Source organism: Salvelinus fontinalis, chromosome 14 (genome assembly GCF_029448725.1).
Source record: "Salvelinus fontinalis isolate EN_2023a chromosome 14, ASM2944872v1, whole genome shotgun sequence".
In the NCBI taxonomy this organism is placed as follows: Eukaryota; Metazoa; Chordata; class Actinopteri; order Salmoniformes; family Salmonidae; genus Salvelinus; species Salvelinus fontinalis.
Window position 1 is genome coordinate 26,113,004 of NC_074678.1, and position 22,367 is coordinate 26,135,370.

Below are 22,367 nucleotides of genomic sequence, written 5' to 3' on the forward strand. Positions count from 1 at the left end.
GATTCTCGATTGAACAGTCACTAATATTATATTTGATTGTGATCTTTGTAAAATAGCCAAAGAGACACTTTACTGCTTGAAGTGAAAGTGTTATTTTTTTAATTTTTAAGTCTAATACTGTTGATTTGCGATGATGACACAAACAGCAGGACATTCCTACGAGCCTTAAAACCCAATTATAATCCAAAAGTAGTATGACATGCTCTCATAAGCAACATCTAAATATGTTTTTTTTGCTGGCGTTCTGTAAGAACTCCCCCATGTTCTGCCACCAAATTTCGCGTATCGCCATCGTGCCGCAATGTTTGCAAACACAGAAAGGGGTCTAACGGGGTTCTGTTCTTGTTGGTACATTGGTCTCGTTCAAATTCATTGAAGACATGCTTTTTCGTTCTTTTGACGCACCAATTGCAGGGAAGTATGATTCACTTTAATGTATGCCCAGCAGAGGTAGAAAAAAATACCTTTTAAAGCAGGGGTGTCAAACATACGGCCCGCGGGCCGGAACCGGCCCCCAAGGAGGTTCGATCAGGTCCGCAGGATAATTTGAAAGTGGAAAAACTGCATAAAAGACATGGAATTAATATTTTTAATTCGCTGCAATTCATGGATTATCCGCTAAGGGGCGCACTCTTTCCATCAGAGTAGAAGACAAGCCGCATCACTGAGACAGACTGAAAACAGCAGACGGTATCAATGCGCCATCTGCTGCTTGTTACGACGTTGTTAATACCTTGGTCTCTACCTCTCCGCTACACCCTCAGCCAAAATGTCGTTATCCAAACGGAGAAAAGTAGATAAGGAGTGTAGAATTTTCAAAGAAAAATGGACCACGTCCTATTTATTTACAGAGATGCACGGAAAACCTTCGTGCTTGGTGTGTTTGCAACAAGTTTCGGTATTGAAGGAATATAATATTCGACGCCACTACGAGACTCATCACAGCAAAAAATATGACGGCTTGCAAGGACAACTGAGAAGAGATAAGATTAACGAATTGCTGGCGGGTCTGAGGAAACAGCAGTCAACTTTCATCCAGAGCCGAGAAGTCAGTGAAGCAGCGGTAAAAGCCAGCTACCTAATTGCTAGCGAAATAGCATTAGCATCGAAGCCGTATTCCGACGGTGACTTTGTTAAACGATGCATGATGAAGGCGGCTGAACTTGTATGTCCCGAGAAGCGACAAGCTTTTGCCAATATTAGCCTGACGAGGAATACTATAGCAGAGAGGATTTCGGAACTATCGGCAGATTTAGACAGTCAATTGAAACAGAGTCAAGTCATTTATTGCATTTTCCGTGGCAATTGACGAGAGCACTGACATCACAGACGTGGCCCAACTGGCCATATTTATTCGAGGAGTTGATGAGACATTGACTGTTACTGAAGAGTTTCTTGAGTTGGTGCCAATGATGGACACCACAACAGCCGAGGACATTTTCGGCTCTGTCGTTGCTGCATTGGACAGAGTTGGAGTGGACTGGTCCCGCGCTGTCAGCCTGGCTACAGACGGCGCGCCATCCATGGTCGGAAAGAAAGCAGGTGTCGCGACAAAGTTCAAAGACAAAGTACAAGCCCTTAATGGAGGAGATCGTTTCTGGACATTTCACTGTATTTTGCACCAGGAGGCATTGTGTTGCAAGTCGCTGAAAATGGACCAGTCATGGAGGTGGTTGTTCGCACTGTAAATTTCATCCGGTCCAGAGGTCTGAACCATCGTCAGTTTGACAAACTTCTCAGCGACAGCAACATTACCCACAGCCTGCCATACCACACTGAAGTGAGATGGTTAAGCCGAGGCGCTGTGCTGAGGCATTTCTTTGATCTACGAGAGGAAATCGGACAGTTCATGGAGAAAAAAGGAAAACCGGTGTTGGAATTACAATCTCAGGAATGGCTACGGGACCTTGCATTCTTGGTTGATATTACTGAACACTTGAACAATCTGAACAAAATGTTGCAAGGCCGCAAAAAAGTTGTCACACAGTTTTCTGACAACATACATGCATTTAAGCTGAAGCTGACTTTGTGGGAGATGCAACTGGCAAATGGCAACCCTGCTCATTTCCCCTGTCTGAGAGATGTGTGTGTGACCAGACCTGATGCGGACATGAAACGGTACAAAGACAAAATTGCAGGACTACTGCGGGAGTTTGATAAAACGTTTTCAGGTATTTGGTGAACTTGAGACAGAATTTTCAGTTTTTCGCTCACCTTTCACAGTTAAAGCTTCTGATCTGCCGGTCGAAATTCAGCTAGAGATAATTGATTTGCAGTGTGATGCAGATTTGAAGGGCAAATTTGCCTCTGTAGGTCTGGACAGATTTTATCAGTATCTACTACCAGGGTACCCCAAATTAACAGCCCTGGCTGCTAAAATTTTGTGCATGTTTGGGACAACCTACCTTTGTGAACAAATTTTCTCAGTGATGAATATCAATAAAACAAAAATGCGTTCAAGGCTCACATACAAGCACTTAAATGACATTCTGAAAGTGACAGCTAGTCAGGACATGACACCTGGTGTTGATGCACTTGTACAGGCCAAAAGATGCCAAGTTTCAGGAACAAATACAAGTCCAGACTAGACTAACACCTTTAAAATGCTGCCTTAGATACTGTTTGCATTGAAAGAATACAGCTCTGTGAAGATGAATCCTTACTGTGGTGATTTAAAAAATGTGCACTTTAATGTTAGCCAGCAGCTTCAAAACAAAAGTTGTGTGATGGAATTCTACTGTTCATACAACTCCATAAATGTTCAGTATGTATTGTATGTGTATGTATGTTTCATGTATGAAGTTTACAGATTTACAGGACAGGCGAACACTTTCTTCATTACACATTTAAAATCACTCTCCTTAGTTTGTAAGGTGTACGCAGGGATTACATTTAGATTTTATATGCGTATGTGTAAGTGGTTTAAAAATTCCTTTCTTTAAAAGTCTCATTTAATCTTAAAGTGCATTACTATATTTTTCAGTACCAATTAAAGTTTTGTGCCTTTGTACAATCAGTGGGATCAGTTGCAATGCATATTTGTGAATGATAAAAGTAAATTGCACATTTGTCTAAGGAAATATGAGGTGTTTCATGAAATGTTTTGTAAAAGGATAGTTCATTAAATTTCAATATTTTCCTAATGTTCTTGTGCTTCTTTACACCAAAACAAAGGAAAGACATGATATTTTGGTTATTTATAGCAGAGTATGGTATAATTTTAATGGTCCGGCCCACTTGACATCTCCCTAGGCCGTATGTGGCCCACGATGCGAAATGAGTTTGACACCCCTGCTTTAAAGGAAAGGAATGTATTTTCAAATTCTGGTATTTTGGTCTTTTCGAGGTTCCGTATGTGCAACCGCAATAATATTCCCCGAGTCTCGGATACTTCTGAAAACATCCATGTTACAGGTAAATATATTTTTATGCGTATATATTTATCTAAACATATATGAACTTTATTGCCATTTGATGACAAGTTGGTTGTGTAGCTAGCTGTACAAGTCATCATTTTGCCAAATAGAAGCGGATTATCTAGCTTGAATATAATAGATAGCTATCTAGCTACAAGCCAACGTTAGCTTTTGGGCAATTCCACGTACTAGTATACAAAAATATTAATAATCGCAACATGCAACAATTTCTAAGATGTTAGAGTTACAGTTAATATAAGGTCATCAGTCAATATAAATACATTAGGCCCTAATCAATGGATTTCACATGCCTGTGAATACAGCTATGCATTTGTTGGTCACAAATACCTACATAAAAAAGGTAGGGGCGTGGATCAGAACCAGTTAGTGTCTGGTGTGACCGCATTTTGCCTCATGCAACACAACACATCTCATTCGCATAGAGTTGATCCGGCTGTTTGTGGAATGTTGTCCCACTCCTCTTCAATGGCTGTGCTAAGTGGCTGAATATTGTCGGTAACTGGAACACGCTGTCGCACACGTCCAAAGCATCCCAAACATGCTCAATGGGTGAAATGTATGGTGAGTATGCAGGCCATGGAAAAACTGGGACATTTTCAACATCCAGGAATTGTGTACAGAGCCTTGCATTATTATGCTGAAACATGAGGTGATGGTGGCGGATGAATGGCACGACAATGGGCCTCAGGATCTCATCACGGTATCTCTGTGCATTCAAATTGCCATCGATTAAAATGCAATTGTGTTCGTTGTCCATAGCTTATGCTTGCGCATACCATAACCTCAACATTGAGCACTCTGTTCACAACGTTGACATCAGCAAACTGCTCACCACACTACGCTGCCCGATATCTGCCCGATATCGTTGAAACTGTGATTTCATCCGTGAAGAGCGCACTTCGCCAACGTGGCAGTGGCCATCAAATGTGAGTGTTTGCCCACTGAAGTCAGTTACAACTCCGAACTGCAATTTGGTCAACATCCAGGTGAGGACGACGAGCACGCAGATGAGCCTCCCTGATAAGGTTTCTGACAGTTTGTGCATAAATTATTTGTTTGTGCAAACCCACTGTTTCATCAGCTGTCTGTGTGGCTGGTCTCAGATGATCCCGCAGATGAAGAAACCGGGTGTGGGGGTCCTGGGCTGGCGTGGTTACATGTGCTCTGTGTTTGTGAGGCCGTTTGGACTACTGCCATATTCTCGAAAACTACTTTGGAGGTGGCTTAGGGTAGCGACATTAACATAAAATTCTCTAGCAACTGCTCTGGTGCACATTCCTGCACTCACCATGAGAATTGCACACTCCCTCAGAATTTGAGACATCTGTGGCATTGTGTTGTGACAAAACTACACATTTTAGTGGGTTTTTATTGTCCCCTGATCATGCTGTTTAATCAGCTTCCTGATATGCCACGAATGTCAGGTGGATGGATTATCTTGGCAAAGGAGAAATACTCACAAACTGGCATGTAAACACATTTGCGCACAAAACTGGAGAGAAATAAGCTTTGTGTATACATACTTTTCGGGTCCATTTCCCAACCTGTTAGGTACATGATATTAACTGTTTTTGTACATAATGTTTCCTCCATCATTTCATATGACCGAAAAGAGCTTCTGAACATCAGAACAGCGATCATTAACCTTGATTTGGATAAAGATTTATACTTCAACGAGTCTGAGGCGCACAGCATGTTGCTCACCCCGGGACCAGGCCCTAATGCTTGATTATTAGTTGATTATTTGAATCAGCTGTGTAGTGCTAGGGCAAAACACGAAATTAATTTGGAAAAGCCTGGGGTACGCGTAGCTGGGGAGGAAGTGTAGTTTGTCAACTGGAGGCACACACAGTATATGGATCTGTGCAAATCTGTTACAGTAAGTATATTTTTAATTTGAAACATTCTTTCTCGCTGATATCAAAGATAAAGGCCAAGTGTTTAGAAACCCGTATCATAAGCGATGATTATTAAAACAGCATCGGGATTGTAGTTCACATGGATCCAGGCGTGGGTAAAGTTGACCAGTGAAAACTCTAGGGAGTGTAAGTGTAGTAGTTCTTAGGAGCATGTCATATTTGGTGTCAAATGAAAGCTAAGGGTTTGGTCATTCATAATCAAATGCAGCTGTGATATCATTGTGGATCTATCCCTCTTTGGACTTTTTGAATCCATATCTACTTGAAAGTGTTTTGTACAGAAACTTTGAAGACGGTCACTGATTGGCTGGGGGAGGAAAACACACGTGTGCGTCTGTGTTTGTGATTTAGCAAATGCAGTTTTCAAGGGGTGAATTAATTGATTGTAAACATCTTGATACTAGTAGTGTTGTAATAAAGATTCATTCAAATGTCCATCAGTCATTCCACTCAAATGTTTTTTTCACAGATTGTCACCATGCCACTGACAAATGCTGAAAAGCTAAAAAGATAAAGACTAAAGAAGGGAAGTTATGAGGTCAAAGAGGAACTTAAAACAGAATACATTTTCTTTGTTCAAAGTATGTTTCTTGTGTTTTGAGTTTTGTCATTTACCCTTTCAAATGTCCATACAAATTGCTAAAAGAATACAGTATTACCTTAAGAGCATAAATGACATTTCCACCTGTGTATCTATTCAGGCTACATCATCATGAATATAATGACATTCAAATCCATAATTATTCATTTCTGTGGAGTACAAATCTGGGACCCATGATGTCATTCCATTACCATAGTTCTGTTTCTGTGTTAATCCACTTCACTTAATGTAGTTTGATAACCAAAGGTTGTTTATGAAACTGAAGTTGATATTGCTGACTGCCCATTCTTTCTGCAGAAATCTTTGAATTATAATTTGGAATAGATATTTATGTTTTTTGGAAAACTTAATTATGTTACCAAACTGCATCTGCACAGTTCTTTAACAAACCATACCTCTCTATACTCAAGGACTATTTTTAACAATGTCCACTGGAAATGTTAACAAAACACATTTACTTAAACTTTGCAATTAATTGTTGTTTTTTGGCATACTTAGAAAAATATGTGTCAGAGCATAATTCTTTTACTTTGGAATTGCCCTTAAGCTAACATCAGGGGGGAAGGTAGCTTAGCGGTTAAGACCGTTGGGCCAGAAACCGAAAAATCGCTAGTTTGAATCCCAGAGCCGACAAGGTACTTAATCCTAATTGATCTAACTCAACATTTGGGTGGTTTGTTTTGTTATTGACAGGTCACGAGTCTGTTCATCTACTGAAGATGGATCAATATGGGAGACGTGAAAGCAGTGATCAGCCAGAAGAAGTTAACCCACATTTTTATTCGTTCTTCAAAATGATAAAATATTTAGTTTTACATCTAAACTAATCGGCTATCTATTAACAAGTTTTATTGGTCAGATGTAGTTTATTCTTCTAACACCAACCATGGTCTGTTCTAGGATCACTCACTGCTTTGGAGTGAGGTTAAAGAAGAGGCTGAAGAATGTCCGATTTCAGCTGTGTCTTTAGGAGTTGAAACATCCCAGGTTTGTCAAAAGGAGGACCCCGATGAACAAGGTCCTTCCTTTGACACAGTTTCAGACATACATGGAGTCACAGAGCAGGAGTGTGGACATAAAGGCATGACGCATCTAAAGGTAAGTATCTCTTTAACACTGCAAGCCCACTTACAAGGCCCAGAGGTGTTAGAATTACAGTACCAGTCAAATGTTTGGACACCTACTCATTCAATGGTTTCAAAGTAGCCACCCTTTGACTTGATAACAGCTTTGCAAACTCTTGGCATTCTCTCAACCAGTTTCACCTGTAATGCTTTTCCAACAGTCTTGAAGGAGTATGCTGAGCACCTGTTGGCTGCTTTTCCTTCAGTCTGCGGTCCAACTCATCCCAAACCATCTCAATTGGGTTGAGATCGGGTGATTGTGGAGGCCAGGTCATCTGATGCAGCACTCAATCACTCTCCTTCTTGGTCAAATAGCTCTTACACAGCTTGGAGATTTAACGTATCCTCTGCAGCAGAGGTAACTCTGGGTCTTCCTTACCTGTGGCGGCGGTCCCATGAGAGACAGTTTCATCATAGCTCTTGATGGTTTTTGCAACTGCACTTAACGAAACTTTCAAAGTTCTTGAAATTTTTCGGATTGACTGACCTTCATGTCTTAAAGTAATGATAGACTGTCGTTTATCTTTGCTTATTTGAGCTGTTCTTGCCATAATTTGGACTTGGTCTTTTGCCAAATAGGGCTGTCTTCTGTATACCACCCCTACCTTGTCACAACACAACCGATTGGCTCAAACGCATTAAGAAGGAAAGAAATTCCACAAATTAACTTTTAACAAGGCATACCTTTTTAATTGAAATGCATTATGAAGCTGGTTGAGGGAATACCAAGTGTGTGCAAAGCTGTCATCAAGGCCAATGGTGGCTACTTTGAAGAATATTAAATATAAAATCTATTTAGATTTTTTTTAAATTGGTTACTACATGATTCCATATGTGTTATTTCATAGTTTTGATGTCTTCACTACTATTCTACAATGTAGAAAATAGTAAAAATAAGGAGAAACCCTTGAATGATTAGGCGTGTCCAAACTTGTGACTGGTACTTTATGTTTTCTCTGTGTCAGGTGCTGCCTTCTCCAGTCCCAGTCAAAGAAGAGTCTGAAGAATGCTCCCTTCTGCCAGTAGATGAAGAGGAAGTTGCCCTATTTACAGTGAAGAAAGAAGAGAATGAAGACTGGTTGAAGTCAGGAGATGAGGATGTTGTGAAAGTGCCAGTGCCTTGGGAACCGTTGGAAACATCATCATCATGCTCAGATACAGAGGATACAGAGGACAGTGAGATGGAAAGTGATCATGTGCAGGTGAGTTCAAGCATTTAATAACGTACTGAGTTAAATACACACTTTGAGAGGTTTTGTAGGGTTAGCTTCTTGTAGGGCCATACTAAAAGTTAATTCGTTCCACTAGTTGTTTTCACCATTCTGCACCCTACCTATTATACGCTGTGTACCACAAATCTAGCTTTCAGTCTTCATTCTGTCTGCCACAATGTGACTGCATATGATGTGACCTGGAAGTAGGCCAGGTATAGGTGTGGCGACAATGTCTAAATTTAAACCTATAGCTTCATAATAAAGTTAAGATTTCACAAACACAAAGCATAGCTTTCTTGAGCAGCTACTAGCTTGAGTGCTGGGCCTAGTTAGTATTCCGCCAATTCTTAAAGGTAACCCACTGGGCAAAAAACTTGTTGAATCAATGCAATTTGGCAACGTATTGTGACGTGGCTTCAGAAAGTATTAATTCCCCTTGACTTATTCCACATTTTGTTGTTACGGCCTGAATTCAACATTTATAAAAAAATAAATAATAATCTCTCACCCCTCTACACACAATACCCCATAATGACAAAGTGAAAACATGTTTTAAGAAATTTGTCAATTTATTGAACATGAAATACAGAAATGTCTCATTTACATAAGTATTCACACCCTTGAGTCAATACATGTTAGAATCACCTGTGCAGCGAATACAGCGGTGAGTCTTTCTGGGTAGGTCTAAGAGCTTTGAACACCTGGACTGTACAATATTGGCCTTAGGTTATTTTAGGTTATTGTCCTGCTGAAAGGTGCATTTGTTTCCCAGTGTCTGTTGGAAAGCATACTTATTTTGTTGTTGCCTGAGCTTGACTCTATTCAGTTTCTTTTTTATCCTACAAATCTCCCTAGTCCATGCCGATGACAATCATACCCATAAAATAATGCAGCCACCACCATGCTTGAAAATATGAAGAGTGGTGCTCAGTGATGTTGTTGGATTTTCCCCAAGCATAACACTTTGTATTCAGGACATGAAGATCCTTTCTTTGATACATTTCTGGCAGTTTTACTTTTGTGCATTATTGCAAAAAGGATGCAAGTTTTGGGATATTTGTATTCTGTACAGGCTTCCTCCTTTCACTCTGTGCTTCTACACCTGCATTACTTGCTGTTTGGGGTTTTAGGCTGGGTTTCTGTACAGCACTTTGAGATATCAGCTGATGTAAGAAGGGCTATATAAATACATTTGATTTGATTTAGTTACTCCACAATACTAAGCTAAATGACAATGTTGTAGATCCATCAACAGTTATCTTCTATCTCAGCCATTAAACTCAGCCATTAAACTCACCATTGGGCTCATGGTGTAATCCCAGAGTGGTTTCCTTCCTCTCCGGCAACTGAGTGGGAAGGACACCTGTATCTTTGTAGTGACTGGGTGTATTGATACACCAGCCAAAGTATAAAGAAGAACTTCACCATGCTCAAAGGGATATTCAGTGTCGGCTTTATTTAAATTTTTTACCCATCTGCCAATAGGTTCCCTTTGCAAGGCATTGGAAAACCTCCCTTTGTGGTTGAATCTGTGTTTGAAATTCACTGCTCAACTGAGGGACCTTGAACAAAAATATAAACACAACATGCAACGATTTTACTGAGTTACAGTTCATATAAGAAAATCAGTCAATTGAAATGCATTCATTAACCCGTAATCTATGGATTTCACATGACTGGGCAGAGGTGCAGCTGTAGGCCCACCCACTTGGGAGCCAGGGCCACCCACTGGGGAGCCAGGCTCAGCCAATCAGAATGTGTTTTTCCCACACCAAAAGGCTTTATTACAGACAGAAATGCTCCTCAGTTTCATCAGCTGTCCTGCTGGCTTGTCTCGGACGATCCCGCAGGTGAAAAAGTCGGATGTGATTGTCCTGGGCTGGCGTGGTTACACGTGGTCTGCTTTTGTGACGCCGGTTGGACGTACTTACAAATTCTCTAAAATGACATTGGAGGTGGCCTATGATAGAGAAAGGAACACTACATTCTTGTAATCAGCATGCCAATTGCACGCTCCCTAAAATCTTGTGACATTGTGTTGTGTGACAAAACTGCATATTTTAGTGGTATTTTATTCTACCCTACCAAGCAAAAAGGCAGTAACTGCTCATAGTGTGGAACTGAGAAATATTGCTTTTATTTACCTTGTTTTCACAGTAACTTTTTTGCAGTAACTGCTAACATGACCCCAATTTTCTCCAAAACACAATACAATAGAGGCAGGATACTTGTCCACATGATTAAGAATATATTTAATGTAGCAAAAATGACATTGCTCATTTGGTCCAAAATTAGTTTGTCACTGCCTTTTTGGTTGGTAGGGCAGTATTGTCCCCAGCGCAAGGTGCACCTGTGTAATGATCATGCTTCTTGATATGCCACACCTGTCAGGTGGGTGGATTATCTTGGCAAAGGGGAAATGCTCACTAAAAGGGATGTAAACAAATTTGTGCACAAAATATTAGAGAAATAAGCTTTTTGTGCATATGGAACCTTTTATGGGATCTTTTATTTCAGCTCGTGAAACATGGGACCAACACTTCCATGTTGCGTTTATATTTTTGTTCAGTATAAGTGTTGGATACAGAGATGAGGTAGTCATTCAAAAATCATGTTAAACACTATTGCACACAGAATGAGTCCATGCAACGTATTATGTGACTGGTTTAGCACATTTTTACGCCTGAACTTATTTAGGCTTGCCTCAAGAAAGGGGTTGAATACTTGTTGATTCACGATATCTCTGCTTTTCATTATTAATTCATTTAAAAAAATGTCTATAAACATAATTCCACTTTGACATTATGGGGTGTTATGAGTGACACATCTAAATGTAATAATTTTAATTACGGCAGTAGCGCAGCTACTGGGAAACTTTGATGGGGTGGGGGCCACAAAAAGACGGAACTCATCATGAGTGGCCGCAGTGGCTCATGGGTCTGCGTACCCACATCCAATGTTGATATTTGATTGTGTTGTCAACCACACACAATTCAATATGACTTTCGTAATAACTTTAAGCTAAGGCTGTTTTCTTTATCTTACAAACTAATGTAATAGTATTTATTGAAACTTAAAATGAGTAACACATCCATGGCCACGTTTTGAGGTTACGGTAACTATGAATGTCTTATGGAATCATAGAAAGGGTGCATGTTCAAGATAGCTTGCAAAGGTCGCAGGTCTGTAGATCTTCACAATTGCTATAATAATCTGCACAGAATCTCAGAACAGAATTGATTGTACTATGTACTTTTAATGTAATCTCTAACTGCAATCCAGGTCATTTGGTTGTGCTATTAGATCAAGTACAGTGATGACACTTTAAGTTGTTTTATAAATACAAAATATCTGACATTGTATTCCCATTTGAACTTTGCTGTGCTTTTAAATGCCTGAAAGCACACTGATAACACATTTACACCGAGTATACCAAACAGGAACACCTTCCTAATATTGAGTTGCACCCCCCCCACACTTTTGCCCTCAACAGCCTCAATTTGTCGGGGCATGGAATCTACAAGATGTCGAAAGCGTTCCACAGGGATGCTGGCCAATGTTGACTCCAATGCTATCCCCAGTTCTTAGGTTGGCTGGATGTCCTTTGGGTGGTGGACCGTTCTTAATAAATAAGGGAAACTGTTGAGCATGAACAAACCAGCAACATTGCAGTTCTCAAATCAAACTTTATTTGTCACATGCGCCGAATACAACAAGTGTAAACTTTACTGTGAAATGCTGACTTACAAGCCCTTAACCAACAGTGCAGTTCAAGAAGAAGACAATATTTACCAAGTAGACTAAAATAAAATTTAAATAATAAAAAGTAACAATAACGAGGCTGTATACAGGGGTCACCGGTACCGAGTCAGTGTGCGGGGGTACAGGCTAGTACAGGCTAGTTGAGGTAATCTGTACATGTAGGTGGGGGCGAAGTGACTGTGCATAGGTAACAAACAGCAAGTAGCAGCAGTGTACAAAAGGAGGTGGGGAGGTCAATGTAAATTGTCTGGTGGTGAATTTATGAATTGTTCAGCAGTCTTATGGCTTGGGGGTAGAAGCTGTTGAAGAGCCTTTTGGTCCTAGACTTGGCGCTCCGTTACCGCTTGCCATTCGGTAGCAGAGAAAACAGTCTATAACTTGGGTGACTAGAGTCTGACAATTTTATGGGATTTCCTCTGACACCGCCTATTATATAGGTCCTGGATGGCAGGAAGCTTGGCCCCAGTGATGTGCTGGGTCGTTCGCACTACCCTCTGTAGCGCCTTACGGTCAGATGCCGAGCAGTTGCCATACCAGACGGTGATGCAACTGGTCAGGATGCTCTTGATGGTGCAGCTGTAGAACCTTTTTGTGGATCTGGGGACCCATGCCAAATCTTTTCCTGGAGTCCACGATCAGCTCCTTAGTCTTGCTCACATTGAGGGAGAGGTTGTTGTCCTTGCACCACACTGTCAGTGCTCCGAAAACCTCCCTATAGGCCGTTTCATTGTTGTCGGTGATCAGGCCTACCACTGTTGTCGTCAGCAAACTTAATGATGGTGTTGGAGTCGTGCCTGGCCGTGCAGTCGTGGCCAAGTTCTTGACACAAACCGGTGCACCTGGCACCTACTACCATACCCAGTTCAAAGGCACTTACATTTTTTGTCTTGCCTATTCACCCTCTGAATGGCACACATGTCATTGAAAGAGCAGGTGTTCTTAATGCCTTGTATACTCAGTGTAGATGACAACTAAACCAAAAATCTGACATTGTTATTCTATTGGAATTCAATTGTTCTTTTAGATGTTTGAAAGTATAGTGATAACACATTGGGAATTCAACAAACTTCTGGCTGTCTTTTTGAGCGGGTGAATAAAGGTTAAACTCTCATTGATCAACGTCTCAACCAAATATTATAAAAATTTCCACCTTGAAATTACGTTGTGTGCCCAGTGGTAACCGACTTTCTGACTGAACTGAATCCCCCCTCATCTCTGCTTCAAAGGACTGTGAAAACCATGAGCGTGATGTTTCAAGAGGAGTGAAGATTAAAGATTGTAGCAGGACATCATTGGATCTAGGGACGGTACCAGATAGAGATGAGAAAGCTAATGCTGTTGATTTCAGTGAGTACCATTGGTGGGGTGGGTTGCAGTTATGGTCTAGATATAATAATGTGTTACATGTAAATGACAAATAGTTAATGAGCAATGAAACATCTCACTGGGCACAAACATCAATTCAACATCTATTCCATGTTGGTTCAATGTCACTCCATTGAAATGACGTGGAAACAACATTGATTCAACCAGTGTGTGCCCAGTGGAATGGCTCTAATGGAGTAGAACTTGAGTTCATTTGATGTTTTTCTCGCTTTCCTGTAGGTGGCTTTGAAGGGGGGTCCTCCTTCTACCCCTGCCCCCATTGTGCAATCGGCTTCACCATTGAACGCTTTTTCCTTGGGCACCTGAAGAGGGACCACCCTAAAGATTACATTGAAATGCTGAAGACTGGGAAAATCAAAGCCTATAAAAGAGGGAGTTTACGGGTGACCCCAGCCACATGCCCGCAATGTGGCAAGAGCTTCACCAATAAATATGTTATGCAAACGCATCAGAGGACTCATGCAGGGAAGAAATCCCATCACTGTGCAGACTGTGGGAAGAGCTTTGTCTACGCTGATGCACTTAAAAGACACAGATGGACTCACGCTGGGGAGAGCATATAAATGCTCTTGAGTGTGGCAAAGGATTCAGTGGACGAACTAGTCTGACCAGCCATGAAATTATCCATACAGGAGAGGGACCATTTAAATGCTCTGTTTGGGGAAAGGATTCAATTAGGACGTAACTTAAAACGTCACCAACGATTCTGTGTAAAGACCGAGTAAAGTTGTAACGGAAGAAGTACATATATGATCTTTAGTGAGTAGGTGTCAGAGGATTGCAATAAAGAACATATTATAAATATATGATAATGTAACTGATGTAATACACTGCCACCTAATTAAGTATGTTATTGGTACATTGGTCTAGTTGAAAATGTAAATCATTCAAGACAAGCCTTTTCCTTATCTGACGTAGGATTCATGTAAATGTATGCCCAGCAGATGGCAGTAAAATACATTTTAAAGGAAAATTAAATATTTTCAAATTGGTCTTTTTGAGTTTCCGTATGTGCAACCTTAATATTCCCTGAGACTTCGATATGTCTATGTAACTAGCAAGCAGGTAAGGATATTTTCCTTGTTTATATGAGCTTTATTGCCATTTGATGACAAGTTGGGTATGTAGCTAACTATACAATTCATCTGTTTGCTAGCTATAACAGTTAACTTTAGTTAGCTAACGTTAGCTAGTATGCTTTAGGGCAATTCCACGTACTAGTACAGTACCGGTATAACAAAGAGTAGCTATAACGTTACATGTTTGAAGACTAGGTATTATGAAGGACCCATTAGGACCAACGTGTGTAGTTCATAGGAGCATGTCAAATTAAAGCAAAGAGTGCGTGTCTGTCGTACTTCATTATCAAATGCAGCTGGGATCTCATTGTGGAGCTAGCTAGCTATTCCGCTTTGGACTTTTCGAATCCACCTCCACTTGAAAACGTTTGACATAACCTCATTATCTTATTAGCAAGCGAGAAACAATTACAGTTGTGTGTTCTTTCTCGAATGCAGTTCTTGAAGGGGTGAATTAGTTGATTGTAAACATCTTGATACTAGTAGTGTTGTAATAAAGATTCATTCAATTGTCCATCAGTCATTCCACTCAAATGTTTTATTCACAGATTGTCACCATGCCACTGACAAATGCTGAAAAGCAAAGGAGATACAAAGACTAAAAGAGAAATGGAATTATGAGGTCAAAGAAAAATACTTAAAACGGAATGTGTTTTAAATCACAGGCTAAAATACAGAACATGTATGCTGTGTTTTGCAATTATCTTTTAAAATTTAGAAACGCATTGCTAAAAGAAGAAATTACCTTGAGAGCATATATTACATATTTCTACCTCTAACTATTCAGGCTACATCATCATGAATGTAATGACATTCAAACCCATAATTATTGATTTCTGTGGAGTACAAATCAGGGACCAATGATGTCATACCATTACCATAATTATGTTACCGTGTGTTAATCCAGTTCACTTAATGTAGTTTGATAACCAAAGGTTGTTTTTCAAACTCAAGTTGATATTGTTGACTGCCCATTTTTTTCTGCAGACATCTTTGAATTATAATTTGGAGCAGATATTTACATTTTTGGAAAATGTCACAAAGAAAAAAAAGATTCATACCATCATTCTGTTACCAAACTTGGCATCTGCACAGTTCTTTAATAAACCATACCACTCTATGCACAATTACTACTTTTAACAATGCCCTCTGAAAATGTACTTAAACTTTGCAGTGAATTGTTTTTGTTTGACATACATTTAAAGTGAAACGTCTGACTCAGTATAATTCTGTTATTCTGGAATTGCCCTTTAGCTACCATCAACATTGGTGTCATTGTTGATTTTCATATGAGCTTTGTTGATCCTTGTGATCTAACTAAACATCTGGGTGGGTTGTTTTTTTTATTGGCAGGTCACAAGTCTGTTCATCATCTGCTGAAGATGAATCAATATGGGAGATATGATAGCAGTGGTCAGCCAGAAGGGCTTTTTGTAGGTTAACCCACACTTCATGCATTCTTAAAAATGAGAAGCAATTTCATTATACAATATCTAAAACGAGCGGCTATTCATTAACAAGTTTTTTTGGTCAAATAGATGTTATTCTTCTAACATCAACCATGGTCTGTTCTAGGATCCCTCACTGCATTGGAGGCAGGTCAAAGAGGAAGCTGATGAACTCCAGATTTCAACTGTGCCATTAAGAGTTGAGAAGTCCCAGGTTTGTCAAAATGAGGACTCTGATGAACAAGATACCTCCTTTGATCCACTTTCAGACATCCATGTAGTCACAGAGCAAGAGTGTGGACATAAAAGCATGACTTACCTCAAAGTAAAGGTAAGTGCCTCCTTAACACTGTGCAAGCTCATTTTCGAGGCCCAGAGTTATTGTTAGAATGATGATGCTGAATGAATGATGTTTTCTCTGTGTCAGGTGCTGCATTCTCCAGTCCCAGTCAAAGAGGAGTCTGAAGAATGCTCCCTTCTGCCAGTAGATGAAGAGGAAGTTGCCTTAATTACAGTTAAGGAAGAAGAGAATGAAGACTGGTTGAAGTCAGAAGATGAGGATGTTGTGAAAGTGCCAGTGCCTTGGGAACCATTGGAAACATCATCATCATGCTCAGATACAGATGACAGTGAGATGGAAAGTGATCATGTGCAGGTGAGTTCAAGCATTTAATAATGTACTTACTGAAATACACACTTTGATATGTTTTGTAGGATTAGCTTCTTGTAGGTTCAAACTAAAGGTGTCTTCATTCCTAGTTGTTTGACCGTTCTGCACCTTACCTATTAAAAGCTGTGTACCCCAAACCACAAACCTAGCTTTAAACCTTCATTCTTTCTGACACTAATTGACTGCATTTGGAGTGGGCTACTGACATACAAGAAGTAGGCCAGGTATAGGTATGGCGACAATGTCTAAATTTAAGCCTATAGCTTCATAATAAAGTTAAGATTTCACAAACACAAAGCATAGCTTTCTTGAGCAGCTACTAGCTTGAGTGCTGGGCCTAGTTAGTATTCCGCTAATTCTTGAAAATACTGTAACTGACTTTGACTGAATACCCGCCTCATTTCTGCTTCAAAGGACTGTGAAAACAATGAGCATGACGTTTCAGGAGGATTGAAGATTGAAGATTGCAGCAAGACATCATTGGATCCAGGGATGACACTAAATACAGATGAGAAAGCTAATGCTGCTGATTTCAGTGAGTGCAATTGGTGGGGTGGGTTGCAGTTATGGTGTAGAGATATAATAATGTGTTACATGTACATGACACGTTTCATTTCTCAATAACTATGGCTCTATAATCAAATATAACTGTAGTTCATTTGATGTTTTTATCTCTGTCCTTTAGGTGACTCTAAAAATGGGTCCTCCTCCTTCTACCCATGCCCTCATTGTACGCTCGGTTTCACCATAGAACGCTTTTTTCACGGGCACCTCAAGAGGGCCCACCCTGAAGAGTACATCACTCTGCTAAAGTTTCGGAAAATCATAGCAACCCAAGCCACATGCCCACAATGTGGCAAGAGCTTCTCCAATAAATATGTTATGAAAACACATCAGAAGAGTCACACAGGAGAGAAACCATATCACTGTGCAGACTGTGGAAAGAGCTACGTCTTTGCTGATTCACTCAAAAAACACAGATGTGGGAAAGGATTACGAAGACAAACCCATCTGACCAGCTATGAAATGATCCCCACAGTAGAGAGACCATATACATGCGTTCAGTGTGGAAAAGGATACAGATTTCAAACCCAACTGACTAGCCATGAAAAGAGCCACACAGGAGAGAGACCATATAAATGCTCTCAGTGTGGAAAAGAATACAGAAGACCAGCCCATCTCAAAAGACATCAAATTACCCACACTGAAGAGAGGCCATATGATTGCCTCAGGTGTAAGAAGTCATTCTACCGGCCGGAAACTCTAAAAGCACACCAGAAAACCCATACAGGAGAAAAGCCTTATCGGTGCTCTCAGTGTGACAAATGTTTTGGCTTTTCCAGAGACCTTAAGAGACATCAGTTGACACATACGAGGGAGACCCACACTGGACAGAGGTCCTATGATGTCCACGAGTGTAAGAAGTCCTCCGGCCAGCTGGAAGCCTTCAATGCACACCAGAAAACACACAAAGTAGAAAAGCCTAAGCCTTATCAGTGCTCTCAGTGTGACAAATGTTTTGGCTTTTCCAGAGATCTTAGAAGACATCAGTTGACACATACAGGGGAGAAACCGTTTAGTTGCCCCCAATGTGAAAAATGTTTCGGTAGGAAATGGGAATTGACGTACCATCAACGGACACACAGCGGAGAGAGGCCTTACCACTGCTCTGAGTGTGGACAGAGCTTTAGCCTAAGGGGGAACTTTAAACGCCACCAGCAGAGCCACACAGGGAAGAAGACGTTTCACTGCACTCAGTGTGACAAGAGTTTCTTCAGAGCGGCTCACCTGAAAACCCATCTCCTCATTCACAATAGAACCAAAACAGTGGTCTGCTCTAACTGTGGGAAAGGGTTCAACCATGACGGGAACTTAAAACGTCACCAACGATTCTGTATGAAGACAGAGCAAAATTGTAATGCACCCCCATCTGTAGAAGTACAGATATGATATTTAGTGTGGTGTCAGAGGATGGTAATAAAGAACATATTACGAATGATATAATAATGTAATACAATGCCATCTCATTATAAGTCTGTTCTTTTTGGTACATTTATCTCTAGTTCAAAATCATTCGAGAGGCTTTTTTGTTCTCTGACGACTGTAGGGGAGTAGGATTCACTTTCATGTATGCCCATTAGGTGGCAGTAAAATAGGAAAGTATTTTTACATGTAGTGGTACTTTTTACTTTGAGATTCTGTATGTGCAACTGCAATAATATTAGCTGACCTTCTGATACTCCTGAAAATCATCCATGTAACTAGCTAAAGGTAAAGATATTTCCGAATATATATATATTTAAACATATATGAGTTTAATAAAGCCATTTGAGGACAAATTGGGTGTGTAGCTGACTATACAAACCTTATGTTTGCCAGATAGAATAAATTAGGGCAATTCCACATAGCGTTACTAGTCATTTCAAATGGGGTGCTAGTATGGTATAACAAAGAGAGTAGCTAGCTATGTATGTTTGAAACTGTTTAAAGACCCATGTGGACCAACATGTGAAGTTCATACGAGCATCAAGTTGGGTGTCAAATAAAAGCTAAGAGTGTCTGTTTGTCTGTGTGTGTTCTGTTATAATAAAATGTAGCTGGGATATCTTTGGATCTATTCCTCTTTGGACTTTTCTAATCCACCTCCACTTGAAAGCGTTTGACTTTGGGTCATTGATTGGCAAGGAAGAACACAAACATAGTTGTGTGTTTCAAATGCAGTTCTTGAAGGGGTGAATCAATTGATGGTAAATATATTGATATTAGTGTTGTAATAAAGATTCATTCAATTGTCTGTCTTTTCACTCAGATGTATTATTCACAGGTGTCACCATGCCACTGACAAATTCTGAAAAGGAAAATAGACTAAGAGAAGAAAATGTAGGTTTATGCTTTGTGAGAAGAAAAAAAATCTATTACCCTTTCAAAGGTCCATAAGATGACATGACCTTTGATGAGAGCCTCATTACCTCATTTATACCACTAACTATTTAGGCTACATCATCATGAACAGAATAATGTTCAAATATATAATTATGCATTTGTGTGTAGTACAATTCAGGGACCCAGGATGTCATTCTCTTACTGGGAATGAATCCACTTCACTTAATGTAGGTTGCATCTGCACAGTTCTTTAACAAGCCATACAACTTTTTGAACAAGGATTATGTAGCCTACTTTTAACACTGTCCACTGAAAACATGACAAAAACACATTTACTTAAACTTGAATTGTTTTTGTTTGACACATTTCAAAGTGAACAATATGAGTCTCAGCATAATCCTGTTACTATGGAATGGCCCTTTAGCTAGGTTTCCATCCAATTGGTGATTCATGCGAATGTTGTAGAACCTTTATGAGCATGTTTCCACCAAATGTACTTTTGCACACAAAATGTCCTTTCACTGATACCTTCATGTACGAATAAAATAAAAAAAATAGAAAGGTCAAATCAAAGTTTATTTGTTATGTGCGCCCGAATACAATAGGTGTAGACCTTACAGTGAAATGCTTACTTACAGGCTCTAACCAAAAATGCGGGAAAAAATGTGTGTGTGTGTAGGTAAGTAAAGAAATAACAACAGTAAAAAGACATTTGAAAATAACAGTAGCAAGGCTATATACAGACACCGGTTAGTCAGGCTTATTGAGGTAGTATGTACATGTAGGTATGGTTAAAGTGACTATGCATATATGATGAACAGAGAGTAGCAGTAGCGTAAAAAGAAGGGTTGGCGGGTGATGGGACACAATGAAGATAGACCGGCTAGCCAATGTGCGGGAGCACTGGTGGGTCGGGCCAATTGAGGTAGTATGTACATGAATGTATAGTTAAAGTGACTATACATATATGATAAACAGGGAGTAGCAGCAGTGTAAAATAGGGGTTGGGGGGGGCACACAATGCAAATAGTCCAGGTAACCATTTGGTTACCTGTTCAGGAGTCTTATGGCTTGGGGGTAAAAACTGTTGAGAAGCCTTTTTGTCCTAGACTTGGCACTCCGGTACCGCTTGCCATGCGGAAGTAGAGAGAACAGTCTATGACTGGGGTGGCTGGGGTCTTTGACCATTTTTAGGGCCTTCCTCTGACAACGGATGGCAGACAGCTTTGCCCCAGTGATGTACTGGGCCGTACGCACTACCCTCTGAAGTGCCTTGCGGTCGGAGGCCGAGCAATTGCCGTACCAGGCAGTGATGCAACCGGTCAGGATGCTCTCGATGTTGCAGCTGTAGAACCTTTTGAGGATCTCAGGACCCATGCCAAATATTTTTTGTTTCCTGAGGGGGAATAGGCTTTGTCGTGCACTCTTCACGACTGTCTTGGTGTGTTTGGACCATTCTAGTTTGTTGTTGATGTGGACACCAAGGAACTTGAAGCTCTTAACCTGCTCCACTACAGCCCCGTCGATGAGAATGGGGGCGTGCTCTGTGCTCCTTTTCCTGTAGTCCACAATCATCTCCTTAGTCTTGGTTACGTTGAGGGATAGGTTGTTATTCTGGCACCACCTGGCCCGGTCTCTGACCTCCCTATAGGCTGTCTCGTCGTTGTCGGTGATCAGACCTACCACTGTTGTGTCGTCTGCAAACTTAATGATGGTGTTGGAGTCGTGCCTGGCCATGCAGTCGTGGGTGAACAGGGAGTACAGGAGGGGACTGAGTACACACCCCTGGGGAGCTCCAGTGTTGAGGATCAGCGTGGCAGATGTGTTGCTACCTACCCTCACCACCTGGGGGCGGCCCGTCAGGAAGTCCAGGATCCAGTTGCAGAGGGAGGTGTTTAGTCCCAGGTTCCTTAGCTTAGTGATGAGCTTTGAGGGTACTATGGTCTTGAACGCTGAGCTGTAGTCAATGAATAGCATTCTCACATAGGTGTTCCTTTGGTCCAGGTGGGAAAGGGCAGTGCGGAGTGCAATAGAAATTGCGTCATCTGTGGATCTGTTTGGGCGGTATGCAAATTGGAGTGGATCTAGGGTTTCTGGGATAATGGTGTTGATGTGAGCCATTACCAGCCTTTCAAAGCACTTCATGGCTACGGACGTGAGTGCTACGGGTCTGTAGTCATTTAGGCAGGTTGCCTTTGTGTTCTTGGGCACAGGGACTATGGTGGTCTGCTTGAAACATGTTGACATTACAGACTCAATCAGGGACATGTTGAAAATGTCAGTGAAGACACCTGCCAGTTGGTCAGCACATGCCCGGAGCACACGTCCTGGTAATCTGTCTGGCCCCGCAGCCTTGTGTACGTTGACCTGTTTAAAGGTCTTACTCACGTCGGCTACAGAGAACGTGATCACACAGTCATCCGGAACAGCTGATGCTCTCATGCATGCCTCAGTTTTGCTTGCCTCGAAGCGAGCATAGAAGTGATTTAGCTCATCTGGTAGGCTCGTGTCACTGAGCAGCTCGTGGCTGTGCTTCCCTTTGTAGTCTGTAATAGTTTGCAGGCTGTGCCACATCTGACGAGCGCCGGAGCCGGTGTAGTATGATTCAATCTTAGCCCTGCATTGACGCTTTGCCTGTTTGATGGTTCGTTGCAGGGCATAGCGGGATTTCTTATAAGCTTTCTTGTAAGAGTCCCGCACCTTGAAAGCGGCAGCTCTACCCATTAGATCAGTGCGAATGTTGCCTGTAATCCATGGTTTCTGGTTGGGGTATGTACGTTCTCGATGCACTTATTGATAAAGTCAGTGACTGATGTGGTGTATTTCTCAATGTCATCGGAAGAA

At 40.9% G+C, this 22,367-nt stretch overlaps 2 protein-coding genes across 3 annotated transcripts; both read left to right on the forward strand.

The window, feature by feature from the left end:
- The first annotated feature begins 3,308 nt into the window (after window positions 1-3,308).
- LOC129810529 (zinc finger protein 266-like) lies at window positions 3,309-14,435 on the forward strand. Of its 2 annotated transcripts, none has more exons than XM_055861088.1 (6): window positions 3,309-3,414; window positions 6,651-6,721; window positions 6,858-7,055; window positions 8,047-8,283; window positions 13,284-13,404; window positions 13,663-14,435. In XM_055861088.1, the coding sequence occupies exons 1-6, from the start codon at window positions 3,354-3,356 to the stop codon at window positions 14,004-14,006; spliced, it is 1,032 nt and encodes a 343-aa protein (XP_055717063.1). In that variant the 5' UTR covers window positions 3,309-3,353; the 3' UTR covers window positions 14,007-14,435. The 2 variants fall into 2 exon arrangements, with proteins under 2 accessions (XP_055717063.1, XP_055717064.1); XM_055861089.1 differs by lacking the exon at window positions 3,309-3,414 and adding an exon at window positions 3,814-3,998.
- On the forward strand, window positions 14,193-19,200 carry LOC129869304 (zinc finger protein 883-like). Its single transcript, XM_055943653.1, has 7 exons — window positions 14,193-14,202; window positions 14,537-14,563; window positions 15,876-15,955; window positions 16,098-16,301; window positions 16,398-16,625; window positions 17,055-17,175; window positions 17,326-19,200. The coding sequence occupies exons 1-7, from the start codon at window positions 14,193-14,195 to the stop codon at window positions 18,588-18,590; spliced, it is 1,935 nt and encodes a 644-aa protein (XP_055799628.1). The 3' UTR covers window positions 18,591-19,200.
- The last annotated feature ends 3,167 nt before the right edge of the window (window positions 19,201-22,367 follow it).

Coding starts and splice junctions, on each gene's coding strand:
- LOC129869304 (XM_055943653.1), top strand. Junction 15,956..16,097: donor GTCAGCCAGAAGGGCTTTTT/GTAGGTTAACCC, acceptor GGTCTGTTCTAG/GATCCCTCACTGCATTGGAG. Junction 17,176..17,325: donor AGCTAATGCTGCTGATTTCA/GTGAGTGCAATT, acceptor TCTGTCCTTTAG/GTGACTCTAAAAATGGGTCC.
- LOC129810529 (XM_055861088.1), top strand. CDS start 3,354: ATGTGCAACCGCAATAATATTCCCCGAGTCTCGGATACTTCTGAAAAC. Junction 6,722..6,857: donor GCAGTGATCAGCCAGAAGAA/GTTAACCCACAT, acceptor GGTCTGTTCTAG/GATCACTCACTGCTTTGGAG. Junction 13,405..13,662: donor AGCTAATGCTGTTGATTTCA/GTGAGTACCATT, acceptor GCTTTCCTGTAG/GTGGCTTTGAAGGGGGGTCC.